General features: G+C 32.5%; 2 protein-coding genes and 1 long non-coding RNA gene across 3 annotated transcripts in view; 2 read left to right on the top strand and 1 right to left on the bottom strand.

Moving 5' to 3' along the window:
• LOC126977458 (protein smoothened) overlaps positions 1 to 18,451 on the top strand; it is a 599,797-nt gene that overhangs the window by 561,941 nt on the left and 19,405 nt on the right. The window lies entirely within an intron of this gene.
• On the bottom strand, positions 3,123 to 6,729 carry LOC126977553 (uncharacterized). The gene is made up of 3 exons (XR_007732230.1): positions 6,413 to 6,729; positions 4,985 to 5,170; positions 3,123 to 4,085 (listed from the first exon to the last, which is right to left on the bottom strand). It is a non-coding gene; the product is annotated as an uncharacterized LOC126977553 (long non-coding RNA).
• LOC126977516 (transcription initiation factor TFIID subunit 11) lies at positions 7,298 to 17,015 on the top strand. Its single transcript, XM_050826366.1, has 5 exons — positions 7,298 to 7,711; positions 7,809 to 7,913; positions 8,727 to 9,123; positions 15,002 to 15,186; positions 15,595 to 17,015. The coding sequence occupies exons 1-5, from the start codon at positions 7,660 to 7,662 to the stop codon at positions 15,726 to 15,728; spliced, it is 873 nt and encodes a 290-aa protein (XP_050682323.1). The 5' UTR covers positions 7,298 to 7,659; the 3' UTR covers positions 15,729 to 17,015.

The following is an 18,451-nucleotide window of genomic DNA, read 5'->3' as shown; positions in this document are numbered from 1 at the left end:
TAAATGCGTTCAACCGCCTCGATAACAAAAGATCTTATTACAAACTTTACGTTAAAATCATTATATTGTAAGAAAAAAAAATCATCAATACCGTAAAATTATGCTTGTCGTTTGAGGGAGTCATAGAAGATAAATATGGCAATATAACGCTTAGGTTAGCTAACCTAACGGCTAGAGGTAAAATAACTGTGAACGCACTGTACACTTCGTTCGTTGTGCACAATCAGACAGTCCACATACGTATACTACATATAGTCGCAAATGTAGGTACTTTGAGATCAAAAATGTAAACAAAAAGGAATGTCACTATCAATATGACAATTCAGAGACTATCAACATTTTTCTAGGTAGTTTAATAATTATAAACTTTTGATTCATAATACATATAACTTAAATATATAAAATAAATTATTTACAAATGTCTTTATTTTGTAATGTTTACTAAACGTAAAATAAATAATTTAATAACAATTTCCATATTAATATTCGCTCGCTGATTCGGGGTCTTAAGAACTTAATGATGCAGAATCGGAATTGGTAACTCTTATTATAAATTGTTTTTTCCACAGTCAACTTGTCCACAGCAAAAGTTTGATAATTTGATTTTTCTCATTTTACGATTTCTAACTGAGCTTTTATCATATTTTCTTCATAAGTTATATTTTTGGATATGAGTCATTCAATATTTTGCGCTTTCTGTCGGGCAGTTGTGGGGCTTGATGCTATCCTTCGGGGGTGGTAAGAGACATTAACACTAATACCGAATTGGTTTTAAGCTTTTGCAGTATGCCTTTAACCACTTTTAATAGTGAGTTTTCAGTATTTTTTTTTCTGATTCGAACATTAATAATGCTCCATCTACAAAATCGCTGCTTATATGAGATATTATAAGACACCTTCCTTTTCTGGTTGGAGCTAATAGCCTGTGGTGAAGCCCTCTAAGAAGGCTTGTTTAGGAGTTTTAAATTGAGTATCAAAGCACATTTACTATTATTAACTGTACTTATAAAATATCCATAATGTATAAAAACAAAATGTTCAATCTCCACTTTTTTGCCTTTTTTCATCTACGATATTGCTTTATGGTTATGAAGTATCACTTTCTCCATAATATTATATCTTGACGATCTTTTAAACTAATTTAGCATATTTAAAATTTGTATGTTTTAGGAAGATTCTCATCATGTGCATTGAAAAATCAGGCAGACCAGGATCGGAGCTTATAGCTTGAACAATCTTAAATAATTATTAATATTTTAATCACCCATATCAAAAAACTTAGAGTGCAACAGTAGCCAACATACATACAAAAAAGTTATACCGGTCACTGCGGCCAAGATTTTTTGTAACATTATTAACGTTTTTCTTGTGTAGACGAGCCAAATGTTTAGAGCTTCTATCATATTGCCAGTCTCAAAGCAAAGGCAGACCAGGATCGGAGCTTATAGCTTGAACAATCTTAAATAATTATTAATATTTTAATCACCCATATCAAAAAACTTAGAGTGCAACAGTAGCCAACATACATACAAAAACGTTATACCGGTCACTGCGGCCAAGATTTTTTTTTAACATTATTAACGTTTTTCTTGTATAGACGAGCCAAATGTTTAGAGCTTCTATCATATTGCCAGTCTCAAAGCAAAGTTTGCACAATTAATTTACATTTTAATCTTTGGATGCGATCGATTTTATGCGATATTACAAAGAGAAAATGTCGTGCAATATGTATTTTAATTTATTTATTCATACATTCATAATTTAAAATGATATTTTGCTATATTTTAACACGCACAATGGGAAAGGTTGTTATTTTTAGATGGTGTTGCACCATTGTTTATATTTTTTGATCTCGAATTACATTTCCGACTATGTAGTGCATTCGTATAAACATAGCTACTCTGTGGTGCATTCCAATTTCTACAGCTCAACGTAGTGCTTAAATCCTCTTTGTCCACAGCTGTCAGCTAAAACGTAGTGACTATTCCCTATATATTATACTCTTTGGTAGCCTCTTTGCCTGTCCAGATGGACGAACAGAAGAAAAAAAAACTCTTTGGTAGTGAAAAGCGCGGGAACTCTTGATTGCTTAGGGCGGTCTTTTTAACTATAAAATTAAATATTTCTATTGTATTGTATATAATCCTCATATTTTTGAAAAATATATAAGTATTTGTATATGTTTATCATTTAATTTGTTTAGTATAAGTAAAAGTCTATATATTTAGTGATTTAGGTTTGTGCTAAGAGATGTCGAAAAGGCGGAAAAAAACCAAGCCGGAACGAGATAAAGGTGAGTCTATTTCAGATTCCACCTCTGAAAGTAGCGAATACTCAGATTCGCGTACAGTTTTGGAAGACCACGAGTACTTTTATTTGCCATATAGTGTGGCCGACTATTGTCGCCGATATCCGGAAGACGCAGGTGCCGGTCATGAATTTATAGTCTTCATAGAGAGTGTAACTGAACAGCCACTTGGTAGTCGTGACATGCTTACTCTTAGTAGCTACTTATCACGCTTCATTAAAGACATTAAATATCATAAGAAACTCAACAAATATAAGATAGGAGTAGTGTTTGAACGACCCAATTTGGCTAATACATTCCTAGACAACACGACATTTTTAAGGCAACAAAATATTAAGGCGTCCATCCCCGCTGGTGCCACTGAATTGTCTGGAGTGATTTCTTCCGTACCCATTGATAAGTCCAACAAAAAAAATTTCAAATCTTTGTCAAGTACAAAAAAAAATATTTCTGTTCGGCGTATAATGAAAAAAAAACAAATCCGATAGTGGTTTTATATTACAACCTACACAGGCAGTCATTATTACTTTTGCGTCATCTACTTCACTCCCAGATTACGTTCACTTAAAGATGTGGCGTCTACCAGTGCGACCTTGTGTGCCGCCAATTAAGCAGTGTTTCCGATGCCTTAGGTTTGACCACTTGGCTAAATTCTGTAAGAATGCTCAGCGTTGCTCAATCTGCACTGAAAATCTTTCATATAAAGAATGTACTATACCTATTGACAAAGCAGTATGTGTGCACTGTAAAGGTAACCATCTTGCAGTATAAGGTCAATAAAACAAAAAAAGATATTGGATAGTAAAAATAAAAGTAAAACACCATTATCAGATTTATTTAAACATCCAACAAACTTTCCATCACTCAATAAGACAGAGAACACACAAGACATCATTAATTTAATTTTATCCAATCCAGCAGCAATGAACCTAATCACAGAATCAATAATTAAAGTTATTACACTAAATAAAACACAGAATCAAAGCATTAGCTCACACGCAATTAGTTCAGCTGTTAAAGATACCATACAAATTAAAAATAAAACGTCACATTCAACTGTCATCAACTTAACATAGTACAGTGGAATGCTCAAAGTTTGTTGAGTAACAGACTTGAGCTTCAAAACCTACTTTATGAGCAGGACATACACATAGCACTTATATCAGAAACTTGGCTTAAGTCAAATATACAGTTTTTTATCAGAGGTTATACAATACTAAGAAATGATTGTGGTAATGATCACAATGGTGTAGCAATTTTTGTTAGAAATGGCATTTATTTTCAAAAGTTAGAAACATTTTCTGATAACTCCTTGCAAAATGTAACAATCAAAATTAAATACAAACAAAAAGACATCTCAATTGTTAGCTTTTATAGTCCTGGCAACAGTGTATCTAACTTTGACAAATCTAAATTTAATAGACTGTTGCATAGTATTCCAAAACCACTAATAATTGCTGGTGATTTTAATGCTCACCATACCATTTGGGGTTGTAATAGAACCAATTCTAGAGGTAGAGACATCATGGATGTAATGGACGATAATGACTTAATGCTCTTAAATAATGAGCAACCAACTACAGTGGGTACTAATTCTTGGAGACCTAATGGACTAGATCTAACAATAGTATCATCTTCATTATTCCTGTGCTGTGAATGGCAAGTTCATCAGGACTCTTTGGGCAGCTATCACTTGCCCACAATCACAAAATTTTCCATGGTAGTGTCGGAAACTGAATCTTCTTCAATTCCATCCAACATTCCTCCACACAGTAATCTGAAAATAGTAAATTGGGACCAATAGGAGAACTTAGTAAATGACTTGTTAAAACAATTTGATATAAATAATTGTAATCTACAGAAGTCTTACAATAACTTCTGTTCCATAATTCTTAGAGCGGTAGAAAATTCAGTACCTAAAACCAACTACCACTGTAACAATATTACTAATCTACCTAAAAGAAAGTGACAACTTCCCTGGTGGAATGGGCAATGTACTAAAGTGGTAGAAGATTGCAAACAGGCTTATCTGTTATTCAAATCAAATTGCAATATCCAAAACTACATTCATTTTAAGCAAGCTCAAGCAAAGAAAAAATGTATATTAAGACTTGAACGTCGTAAATCCTGGACAGATTTTTGCTCCACCATAAATAGGCTAGATTTTTATGAAACAGATTTGGACAAAAATTTGGAAATTTAAGAACTTATATTCTAATAATAATTGTTTCACTAGCAATAATTGGATATCCAACTTTTTACACAAATATACTCCAGATACAGTACCAAATTTGACAATTATTCACAATAATCATCCTTTAAATAGCACCAACTCTTTTATGATTGCCCCTTTTACTATTGAAGAATTAAAAGCTGGTCTATTATCAAGAAAGGACTCTGCATGCGGTTTGGATTGGCTCTCCTATAAAATGTTTAACTCCTAAACCATTTCTAACTTAAATAAGTTTCTAAAAATATTAAATCTCCTATGGAAGAACTCCATTATTCCAGAAGAATGGAAAACAGACTGTCTAATTCCAATTTTAAAGCATGGGAAAGATTCTAGTTCAGCTGATTCATATCGTCCTATCACACTAAGCTCGTGTGTTGGTAAAATTTTTGAACAATTAATAAAACAGAGATTAATATTTTATATTGAAAGTAACAACCTCTTACCTAATAATCAATTTGGATTTCGATGTGGTCGTTCAGCTTGTGAGAGTATACGGCATTTATGTCTTGACATCCATAGTGCCCAGATTGACAATAAGATATTGGCTGGTGTTTTTTTGGATGTTGTAGGAGCATTTAATAATGTTGATTTAGAACAATCATCATCCATTCTTCTATCCTTAAATGTCCCTGAAAAAATAGTTTGTTGGATATTCAATTTCTTGCATGGTCGTAAACTTTATGTTAGAGTCAATAACTAATTAATAGGTCCTCGATATTCATATAGAGGCGTATCACAGTCAGTATTGACAAAAGCAAAGTAGTAATATTTTCAAAGCATTCTATAAGAATAAGAGATGCAAAAATATATTATGGTACTCAGGAAATTTCAATAGATAATTCAATAAAGTTTTTAGGAGTAACGTTTTTAAGTAATTTTAGATGGCACAAATATGTTGAAATATTAGAAAATCGAGCATTAAAGGCTTGCAACATTCTGAAATCATTAGCTGGTACATATTGGGGTGCAGAGCCACGCATCTTGCTAACACTATATAAGTCATTAGTCCGTAGCCATTTTGAGTATGCCTTCTTTTGTTATGGCGGAGTAATTACATTAGTGAATAAATTAGAAAAAATACAAAATAAATGCTTAAGGATCATAACAGGCGCTTTTAGGTCTACTCCTATTATATCATTACAAGTAGAATGTAATATTCCCCCACTAGCTCTTAGATTCAAATATCTACAAACAAAATTCTTTCTCAAATTAACTTCTATTAATAATCATCTACTCCTATTAAAGATACAGGACTATATTAACCAAACTGACAATAATTCCTACTATCAAGTAGAAGGCATCTCTGATTTGTTACATTTTTCTTGCGATCATAATCTATTTTCTAGTATTCTTTGGCCATGTTATTTAAATTCTTATAATTCAAAATATACACCTATTAAAATAATTATTAATGAATAATTAAAATATAAGGAAGATGTATATAGTATGCTGTCAGAGTGGCAAAATTATAACCAACTTTATACTGATGGATCTAAAAGTAATACTGCTGTCTCTATGGCAGTTTATGACATACAACTGCGGAGTGGGTTTGGTCATAGGTTAAATACCTTGGCTAGTATATACACAGTAGAATGTGCTGCCATATATGCTGCTCTAGAATATATTGGAGAACAGTCATATAATAATTGGACTGTTATAACGGATAGCATGAGTGTTTTAAAAGCTTTACAATATCCTAAATGTAATGTTACAACTAATTTCATCATTTACAATATTAGAGACAAATATCAATGCTTATCCCTAACAAAAGATATTGTTTTATTCTGGACTCCTTCACACATAGGCGTGGAAGGAAATGAACAAGCTGATTATCTTGCTAAATCTATTGTGAATAGTAATCAGATACAAACTGCTTTGAACATTCCCATACCACACACAGATGCACTGTCTCATTTTAAAGGTACATTCTTGCAAGACTTTCAGAATTATTGGCAACAAGTTGTTCAAACAAAGGGCAAATGGTTAGCCGACATTAAAAACGAAATCTCTCCTCCCTGGTTTGTTAAAAAGAAAAAATACTTACACAGAAAATTTTACACCACAATTTGTCGGTTACGTCTGGGACATTCTCGTAGTGGTGCTCATTTATTTAGGATCGGTGTTTTAGATTCTCCAACTTGTCAATTCTGTAATTTATCCATCCAAACTCTTGATCACATTTTCTTTGACTGTCTTTTGACATCTTGACTTTGACATCCATGCCGCTTTACAAATTTATAGTTTCAACGGTAGGCGAAATTTGAAAATACGTCTTGGCTTTTGACACAATCCCTTACACAGACTTAAAACATATTCGTCCATAAATTATTATTGGACTTTAACTTTAATGTAAATTTTAATGAACAAATGTAAATATTATATTTGTAGTTATACCTTAAATTAGTTTCATATTATCTTATAAATATATTCAACTAATATTCATCATTATTACGTATAATTCATGTATAATATATTTCTTATAACGTATATGAGATTTATATTTTAGTATTATATCATAAAAGTTTATTATTAAAAATAAGGGGCTAAGCTTGGTCTTAATTGGAACAAGAATATTATCAATAAAAGACTTGGCTGCGGCCTTTTATGCGAACCTTTATGTATATGAAGAAAATGAAACATGAAGAACACGAAATACTACTTTTATGGGAAATTGTACTATTTATGTTTGAAGGTGAAGATTATATAAATACTTAGCTTGACTTTGAAGAAGCAGTGTAACGTGAAGAATAGAAAAATAAAAATGAAGGCTTGGCTGTATGGGCTTTTGACCCCTTTGCCTGTCCAGATGGACGAACAGAACCAAAAAAAAAATCTCTTTGCTACGAGCTGAGAAGTGAGAACTGTTAATTGAGAATATTATTTGTATATTGTTTTGCTTTTGGTCAAATTCATTATCCATATATACACATCAAACTTCAAAAGAGTATTAGATTATTATCTAATATTTAGGGAATACTGATACAAGTCCACATTCAACAAATTCCAGTTTCCACTAGATATACGATATTGAAATTTTAATTATTGTCAACAAATATTGACCGTCGAAATCACCACTCTTTTTGATTTTATATTTAAATATTGATATTTATCATAATAAATGGCTGATATACCAAGCAGCGATGGTTTAACCGATTTGGATAGGTTGAGAGGTAATAGATTTTATTATAAGATAATGTTATTCATCTGCATATTTTGTTTAGTCAATAGTTCAGGTAGATTATTAAATATCTAATTTTTCTTACATAGATGAGGAGCTGTCTCGAGACTTAGATCATAGTGATTCAAATGAAGATGACTCCCAAGACATATCCTTAGAGATAGAGGAAAAACTATTAAAAGATGAACCAGAATGTGAGTAAACATCTGTCTTAAATGACTTGTATAATTATCTATAGACTCAATATTAGTTATTTATGCAACTGTTGTGTTATAAGGGGTATTAAAACACGAATGTTGATTTATCTCACGAGACGAAGCCGAGTGTGATAATAGTATCACATGAGCGTTTTAATACCTAATTATCAACACTTGCATACAAGACTTTATCTACACCCAGAATATGAATCCTCTAAAAGATTCTGGAACAGTTAGCTTACTGCTAACATTAAAACACCAGTCCTAGTAGTAACCTAATATCATTCGTTACTTATATACAAATAAAATAAGTATTAATGAAACAATTATTTATTTTAGTAGTAATTTACATTTTCTATAGTACAATAATTAAAATTCACTTGAATATAATGTTCTTTTGCAGCGTTTAAAATGAATCACTCATTTTTTGTATACAAAACAATATAAATATCGCAGAAAAATGGCGGGGATTCGAATAACCTACTTTTTTTACGGCACGCGACATTCTGGGAGTGTGGAGCGAGCATAAACGAAAATTTTCCTATTTTGAAATTCATACAGATACCACGCATCGAGCAATAAGAATGTGGCCGTATGTTGAAACTCTTTGCGCATGAAGGGATAAAAAAAAAACAGGAGTGTTGTTATGAAATTCAGTACAACATTACAACACTCTTTTGGGTGATGTAATGGTTATTAGAACATTCGGTGTTTTAATGTTGGCAATAAGCTAACTGTTTCAGAATCTTTAATAGAGGATTTAAAGCATGGGTATAGATAAAATAATAAAAAGTATTAATTTAATTTTAGATACAACTTTAACAAACTACGGTGAGAATCAAAATGTTAACAATGAACCAACTGCAACATATTCAGCTGATATATTCAAAAATCAAAAAGATATAGAACTAGGTCCTGTATATACAGACTCTGCGGATCTAACATTACAGTCAAGTGCATTCTGTAATGATAATGACTATATGAATTACACATTTGACTCTACCACAGAAAATGAAAGTCAAATTGAAAATATTCTAGAACCACAAGCTAATAATTGTATGATAACAGACAATGAGAGTGTTGTTGATTCAAACACACAAAATGAATACACACCCGATTATCAAACAGCTGAAGAAATTATGAGTGAAAGAGAGAGGGAGAAGAAAAGCAAAAAAGAACTAGAAGAGGAAGAAAGGGAGAAGATGCAGTAAGTTATTTTTTATAATATACTAGGGTAAAATTGGCTATTGGCTTACTGGATGGATATTAACAAAAAACAGCCAGAGATGGGCATGAGCAATACTAGTGAAAAGTATTTGTCAAAAATTAGTTTGGTATCTTTCACAGTGTGGTTTCTCAAATACCACAGAAACTGGGAAGGCTTACAGTCTTCTATTTCTTTGTGGTTTTACATGAATAACATGTTGACTAACTTGTCCTTGAGATCCTCATATTTATTATAGAAAAAGAAAATTTTATAGAAAATGTACAAAACAAATGTGTTACGAAATTTAAAAGAATAGTTAAAAAACATTTGTATGGGAAAAGTTATTATAGCATAAACAATTTTCTTAATGACACCACGGATTGGGAATAAAGCCAACACCCTCAGCCTCTTTAATTATAAATGTTTATTGTACAATATTACATTGTAATCCATATTTTATATAAAAAAAAAGCCCGCTGAGTTTCTTGCGCCCATTCTTCTCAGGTCTGAGGCAGTCTCTTTTGAATGGGTGGTAGTTTTTGATGTTCAATAAGTGATTTTAAATCCTATTTTGAATAAAAATATTTGCATTTGAAATTTGAATTTATTAGATATGGGGGGGATACTGTAACATCTTCCACCTCCAATGGTTGAATAGGGTCTTATTGATTCAGGCATGGTGAAATTTTATGAAACAAGCAGTAATATTGGATTGTATAATCTGACTTTCTGACTGTACAAACCACAGAACAGGCCTCTCCAGGTAAAATGTAGGCATATTTATAGCAATACATTTAAGTTCCTTGCCATTGCTGATGCTATATTCATACATCATGATTTGCCCTTTATGTTCTCTGCAGGTCAGTGTTATCTCTTATTATTTAACCAACACATACTATATTTGAATTGAACAGATAGTTATTTTATATATAAACTTTCAATGAATAATGACAAATTTTGCTATGAATTTTTCACAAACAGTGCATAGGTCGAGTTAATGATATTATTATTGCGGTTAAGAAAATCAGACGGTTAACTGACATAGATACGGCGTGATTAGTATACTTTAATTATTTTCATAGTATTATGTCCTATGGTATATTGTTATGGGGGGCAGTGCGGCCGATATTAATACTATCTTTGTGCTGCAGAAGAGGCCTTTTCGCGCGATTTATAACCTAGGTCCTAAAGAATCATTAAGAGAAAAATTTAAAGAAATAAACATTTTGACTGTTGCTTCTCAATACATTTTTGATAATGTTTTGTATGTTCATAAGCACATTGAGGAATTTTCTAGAAACTGTTACATTCATAATGTTAACACGAGGAACAAACATAAACTTGTTATGCCTACGACTCGGTTGGGTCGAGTTAGTAAGTCTTTTGTTGGGTGATGTATATGCTTCTACAATATGATCCCATATTTTATATAAAAAAAAAAGCCCGCTGAGTTTCTTGCGCCCATTCTTCTCAGGTCTAAGGCAGTCTCTTTTGAATGGGTGGTAGATTTTGACGTTCAATAAGTGATTATAAATCCTATTTTGAATAAAAATATTTGAATTTGAATTTGAATTGAAGAATCTCAAATTCATAAGGCCCATGCAGAGATTGCACTTTGCATACACAGGTGAAATTCGCAACTTATGATAGTTACTCAGGTGCCAGAGATACCAGTTCCCTGTCTCTTTTCCTGTTGAGATTCCGGCCTATTTCCAGGTCAGGACTGTAGTCCTCAGAAGTTGAAGGCACTATGAGTAAGCATATTGGGATAGGATGCATTCCTTTGTGGTAGATGATGTGATGCATGTATATTTTCATACCAACCACTGTAGTATCGTTTGTTCAAAATCACAGTCAAACCATGCGAAACATATGCACGTCGTCAAATTCGGCAAGAAGCTTTCTGGTTACCAGTCCGGATCACGCAAATTATGAGCGTTGTCGAAAACTGCTCTTGTTATCATCAGCCAGACATCCCTGCCGCATTTGCACATCGGGTATGACACCCTGGTGTATATGCCAAAAAAGCAGAACTATGGGCATTGTTTTTGCTTCTAACTCTTCTTTAAAGGACAGTGAAATCAACTATCTGTGTCGCTATGTATACAACACACATGATGACTATGACTATGTGGTGTCAGAGCTTTATGCCCGAAGTACAGTTCTGTTTCAAAACTGACCAACAATCTCTGATTTCCCTGGGTGTCAAGAAGTTGAACGGGCTGGGTGGCATTTCTCCAATCGGTCCCCTGAATTTAATAACTTTCAACCATGTACAACCTAACCGTGGAATGGGCTCCCTTGCGCGGTGGTTTAAAGACGATACGACATGCATAGTTCAAACATCTTCCTAAGACGCCGGCAACATTGTGAATCCTATAATGCTCTGGTAAATGACCCGAATCGGCTATTAATAGACCCAAGCGAAGCTGAGCAGAGCTCCCACCGGGTGACTCCAATTGATTTCTGTGTTAAATAGTTTCAAGTAGTAGAACTCATAGAAAGATTTCGAAATTGTCTAGGTTATTTATACAGAATTTTGAATTTGACTTGATTCAATTATTATAATTAAAAACAAACATGATTTACAAATTATTCTAAACTAGCTGACCCGACAGATGTTGTTCTCTATATAATAAATAAAATAATGTTTTTATATGAATTTGTCAATATTATATCATAACATCAAGAATTACTTCCTAAAATATGCACCCTGCTGTCGTAATGAAATTGTTTCACAGCAGAACTGTCAAACCGTGTGTCAATAAATTCTCTCATAGAAATTATGTATGGGCACATCGAAGGAAAAACAAAATTGTAGTTATTTTTTAATTCCGGACATTTTCATATTTATTCACCTTTTAAACCTTCTCTGGACTTCCACAAATAATTCAAGACCAAAATTAGCCAAATCGATCCAGCCGTTCTCGAGTTTTAGCGAGACAAACGAACAGCAATTCATTTTTATATATATAGGCTGGACCCAGGACCCAACAGACGTTGTCCTGTACACACGTCTTAAATTTGAAAAATCTGTCCAGCCGTTAGGAGGAGTTCACTAACATACACATGAGCAGGAGAATTATATTATATGGACGTAATTGAGAATCTAAACCAAACTCAAATTCACTGAAACAAACAAAAAGTCATCAAAATCGGTCCAGCCGTTTAGGAGGTAGTTTAATTGGGAATCTAAACCATTCTTGAATCCACCCGAAGACACACATCAATCTCAAATTCACTGGAACACACAAAGATCTCATCAAAATCGGTCCAGCCGTTCAGGAAGTAGTTCAATTGTGAATCTAAACCATTCTCGAATCCACCTGAAGACACACAGAAAGTTTCAATAAAATCGGTCCAGCCGTCTAGGAGGAGTTCAATGACATACACACGCACACAAAAATTATATATATAAAGATTAGCACGCGCTATTTATATTCATATAAAAATTAAGCCGCTTCATCAAAACACAATAAGCTAAGTATAGCCATATGTGTGTTCAGGCAAAAATCCAGAGTGATTTGCCTGCCAGTTTCTTAGTTATTGATTTTGCAAATCAGCACAAGTTTCTCATGTAACTTTGTTTGGATTAATTTTGTTTTGTTTTTTCACACATTTCTCCCTTAAACTTAGATTAGATACTAACAAGGTAGTTAATATTATGGGTGTTTATTACTAACCGTACTAACTCTTGTTGCATATCAACCGATCATTTCCTTTTAAACCAGCTCTTTATATACTTCAATCGGTTAAATTAAAATAAAAAATCTCTCCACCTTGACGTTTGCCGAATCGTCGACATTCAGTTGACGGAGCACTGGCTCCGTCAACTAGGAATTAGCACCTTTTTTTTTATATTAACTGTAATATAAAAAAAAAGGTGCTAATTCCTCATGTTTTAATATGGCGAGAAATTCCAAAGGTTCTTTTTATTGTTTTTTTTTTGGATTAATTTTGTTTTGTTTTTGTACACAGACTTAGTTTACTTTAGCGGCTCAAGGTTAAGTCAAAGTCATCTCTATGTAAGCGATTAAACCAAAGCGTATGGTGCGTTCATTAGCTGTGCCTTTTCAAATTACAACATTCATATTGCGATCTGTTTCTTCTGCGTTAGTATTGTATTAAAATATTATTTTTATTGACCCGTGTCCCGATAAGTAGGCTACCTGTAATTCATAGGTAACAAATGTTCTTCACGATATTTCAACGTCCCACACGAACGTAAAATAGATTTTCGAACAGCATTTTTTCGGAGTCGATTCCTTTATCCGTTCGCGTTTCTTGGGATCTATATTGTATAATGCGCGCGGCACCTTTCGTAGGCCTACCCATAGCTAGAGGTGGCCTAAACTGTTATAATATTTCAATGAATCATACTGTTGTGTTATATTTTTCTAACTGTTGTTGTAAACTGTTATAATATATATTAGATGTTATAAATTTTAGATAGGTAGATGGTATTTTTTTGTTGTGCTTTTTAGAAAGCTTTTTTTTACCTGTGTAGGTACCTACACAAAACAATCTTATCGACTAATGAGTTAAAGAAACTATTAACTAAACGTATATTTACACTATTCACAAAACTTTTATTTTTACACTAACACAGTCTTGTCTATACATACCTACATTACATAAAAAAAATAACTCAAGGCGTATTATATATTTCACATATCCATTTAATTTGCTATTCATACTATAGTTTTTAAAAACATTTTACTTCAAAATGATAATAATAATTTCAAAGCACAACTAGCAGTTTGTCAATTTAAAAAATTGCAAATAATGATTCTCATCTATACTAATATTATAAAGCTGCACTGTTTGTTTGTTTGTTTGAACGCGCTAATCTCTGGTACTACTGGTCCGATTTGAATGATTCTTTCAGTGTTGGGTAGTCCATTTATCGAGGAAGGCTATAGGCTATGTTTTTTTTTCAAAATTAGGGATCCGTAATAAAATTACTATTTTGTAACACAAGGTGTAAAATCGAAAACCTATTTTTGCGTGCGCTGCAAATACTATTGACAATAGAACAAAATGATGTACAGGCTATAATATAGGCAATATTTTATTACTTATAAAACTATCGCTTGAATTATACTTTATATGGCAAAACAACGTTTGCCGGGTCAGCTAGTTGGAAATATTAGGAATGACAGTGTTGTTTTAACCAAAATGTTATTTATCTTCGTCTCATCGCAAGTCGAAATAGCTCTAATGTTTATAGCAAGAGTGTTTACAATACTTTTCAATCTAAAACAACAGTGTTATAATTTTATATTTGTTCGTCGCAAGTAAAAATTGCTTTTATTGTGATATGCGAAGTGTTCACATTACTTTGAATACTAAGCACTTACTAAAGCGAATTGGAAAAAGGGCCATCTGTTAAATAACATTAAATTTACAAAATTTTTAATAAAAGAAACGCACCACTTTCCGATCGTGTACATAGATGGCGCTGTAATTAAACTTCCAACGAATTTTAATAGTACGGAAATAATTTATATAATTATATTAAAACAGTCTAGTGGCAAATTTTATAATGTGTTATACTGTTGTAAAAATATATTGTAATATATAATGTGTTGTGTGTTATAACGCCCACCTCTACCCATAGCTACTTAAAAAAAAACTATTTAATATATGACTGTAAAACGCAACAAAATCTAAAAGATTAACTGATTATAGACACAAAATAGTAAAAAAATATAAAAAAACGACGTCAAAAACTGAAAAGTATGTAATAACTTTGAGGTCAGTGCCAAGCCAAATGTAACAGGAGGTACCTACACTCGCCAAGCGTGACTTTGAGCGGGATAGCTTCGTCTAGGACAAAACCAAAAAACAAACTTAAAAAATAATTTATTATTTTCAGAGTATTGGTATCTAACTTTACAGAAGAACAGTTGAATAGATATGAAATGTATAGAAGAGCAGCATTTCCAAAAGCAGCTGTTAAGAGGTTAATGCAAACAATAACAGGTTGTTCAGTCGGCCAGAATGTTGTTATAGCAATGTCTGGTATTGCTAAGGTGTTTGTCGGAGAAGTTGTTGAAGAAGGTTTGTTGAAAATATTTATCGTTTTTATTTTTAATCTAGTCTGTAATCTTAGAATTTCTGAAATACTTAGCAACCTAAATATCAACACAGTAAAAGAGAAAATAAGGAACACCAAAATTAAGTACAAAAATAAACTGATCTTCCTGAGGCAATGCGCAGGCTGAAAGGTGGCATTTACTAGATAGCCATGATTAAATATGGAATACCTAATGAGGAAATTACTCTGATCCCCAATAACCTCAGAGCACATCATGTTCATAGTCTCTCGACTGATTGCATGATAAAACTATAAAAAAAATCAAGTCTGTAATCACCAATCTATTTCTTTTGAATTTAATAATTTTTTCATAATTAAAAATGTGATAATATTGATCCAGTTTATATATTTATATTATGTTTTTTGTTTAGCTTTAGAAGTATTAGAGGCATCTGGAGAGCCTGGACCGTTGCAACCAAAACATCTAAGAGAAGCCCTTCGTAGGTTGAGAGTCAGAGGTTCACTGCCACCAAGAAAAGCGTACAAATACACATTAAGACTTTAAGAAAAAAATTTAATACTTTTAATTTACTGATAAGTGTTTAAATGTTTTTTGTAGAAAGTGTAAATAAGATCGGCTTCACACATTTATATTCAAATTTTTTGTTTCGTAAATTCATACATAATTTGAAGGCACGCATTACAAAATTTTCAACGGAACACCATGTTTATATTAGGTACTTCCATTTGGTGAAAATTTTTACGCTCGATTTAAATTGGAATATCACGGTATTTTTATCTCTGTATGTTTTACGTCGCGTATAACATTCAATTCTTTTCGATTCCAGACGAAAATTCCGAACGTAAGTTAGTACGGAATTTCTTATACGTTTTTTTGTATTTTTTTCTAACTAGATTATCTCACCAGAGCAGTACCTAAATAGTGAAGGGCGTTATCAATGAACACTAAAATAATGAATCTGATTGCACTTTGACACTTGCATAAGACATATGTGCATACAATGATATTATAGTATTAAAAGAGGTAGATATGTCACTAGCGCGCCGAAAATCAATCGCCTAAATGGAGTCAATTGGTTCCTTTGGTCGTAGTCGCTCTCTCGATACGAAAACAGTACACACGCGTTTGTTGTTGACAGAATTGCTTACAATTTGATATAGGTACAACATTAAAATGCCGTCTTGTGTTATGGGAAGATTCACTAATTACGAAAGTAATAAAAAAAAATATAGAATTATATACCACAGTTAAGAAATCATGAATTATAACATTTTATTTGATTTCATTATTTATCTAACAAAATAAATATGTCGCCATGACAACGCCGATCGCCGCCAAGCCGGTCAAAGATTAACGTAGGTACAGAAATGACGAAAATTTTGATGCTGTCTGTTGCGGGATGATCGAAGTAGAATATTTTAGTAAAAGACGAAAAAAGTAAAATAAACTATTAGAACCAATTCAACGAGCTTTAAAAACTGCCTAGCAAGAAAATATTATTTTATAACTGCTGAACACTTAGCAATTAATTGTTTTTTTTTTTTATATTTGTTCCTTATTTTGCCACCTAGGAACGTATCCCCTATAAACCCATATAAATTACCTACCATTCTACATTTTCGGTATTTGTGGTATGTCTAAGGAACGGTGAATAAAATTGACTGTGTAGCATAAGCAAAAATGTTTAAAATAGAAAATTGAAAAGATTTAATCTTACCACACTCACCGGATACTCGACCGTGACGTGTGAAAGGGAACTGCCAGTGTATTAATAAAAAATGATAATATTTATAATTTTGTATGAACATTTTATAAAGTACATAATATGTATACAGTTGTTTTTTTTATCAAAGCTATGTTCACTCAAATGTTTATTGTTGGAACCAGAGTTTCAATATACTAGCATATACAAAGAATATCTGCGAGACAGGACATCTGTAACTGAGATGCAGCAAGATGGAAAAGGAAAGCGAATTTATTGTCACTGTAACCGATTTTAGCAAGTCGTAAACATTCAGCCACTTGCACTAGGTTACGCACATATTGTTATGGGACAGTGCGGCCGATGTTAATACCATCTTTGTGCTGCAGAAGAGGGCTATTCGCGCGATTTATAACCTAGATCCTAAAGAATCATTAAGAGAAAAATTTAAAGAAATAAACATTTTCACTGTTGCTTCTCAATATATTCATGACAATGTTCGACATGTTCATAAGCAAATTGAGTAATTTGATAGAAACTGTGACAATCATAATGTTAATACTAGGAACAAACATAAACTTGTTATGCCTACTACTCGGTTAGTAAGTCTTTTAATTGGCAATTTATATGCTTTTACAATCTGATCCCAGAAAATGTACAAAACAAAATATGTTTTACGTAATTTAAAAGAATTGTTATAAACCGTTTGTGTGGGAAAGGTTATGATAACATAAACGATTTTCTTAATGATACCACAGAATGGGAATGAAACGAGCACCCTCAGGCTCTTTAATTATAAATGTTTATTGTACGATATTACACTGTAATCCATATTTTTATAAAAAAAAGCCCGCTGAGTTTCTTGCGCCTGTTATTCTCAGGTCTGAGGCAGTATTTTTTGAATGGGTTTTTTGACGTTCAATAAGTGATTTTATCTACACCCATAATATGAATCCTCTAATAGATTCTGAAACAGTTAGCTTATTGCCATCAATAAAACATCTAATGTCCTAATAACCACATCATCCAAACGAGTCTTGTATGCAACTGTTGATAATTAGGTATTACAACACTCATTAAATCAAATATTTGAAAATTTTATTTGAAATATCGGGTTGTCAGATCGTCTATACGGTACCTAGTATATTCTTTATTAAGTCTATAGTTGGAACTGTCTGCTATGAACAAGAAATTCTAGCCGAAAATTGTAGTTTTATTAATAGTCGTCATATGAACTTCCCGGAGATTAATGCAACACACGCATGTTCTAAGTGGTTGTTCTATCTCTCTAGCAATGTACGAGTAAAAGTAAACATAATAATTGTAAAGTTATAAACCTGATGCACCAAAATATGCAAGGATTGTTAGGTAAAGAACTGGAACTGGAGTTACTAATGAACCATGAAAATATTGATATCTTATGTCTTACTGAACACTGGCTTAGAAAATATGAGCTCATTTTTAACTCCAGTGGTCATCGGGTGGCAAGTGTGTTTAGCAGAGAAAAGGCAACACGTGGCGGCTCTCTTATACTTATAAGTAAATCATTTAAATTCAAAGACCG

This window comes from Leptidea sinapis, chromosome 45 (assembly GCF_905404315.1).
Source record: "Leptidea sinapis chromosome 45, ilLepSina1.1, whole genome shotgun sequence".
In the NCBI taxonomy this organism is placed as follows: domain Eukaryota; kingdom Metazoa; phylum Arthropoda; class Insecta; order Lepidoptera; family Pieridae; genus Leptidea; species Leptidea sinapis.
Note: the sequence above shows the minus strand (reverse complement) of the source record. Positions and strands in the feature narration are given on the sequence as shown.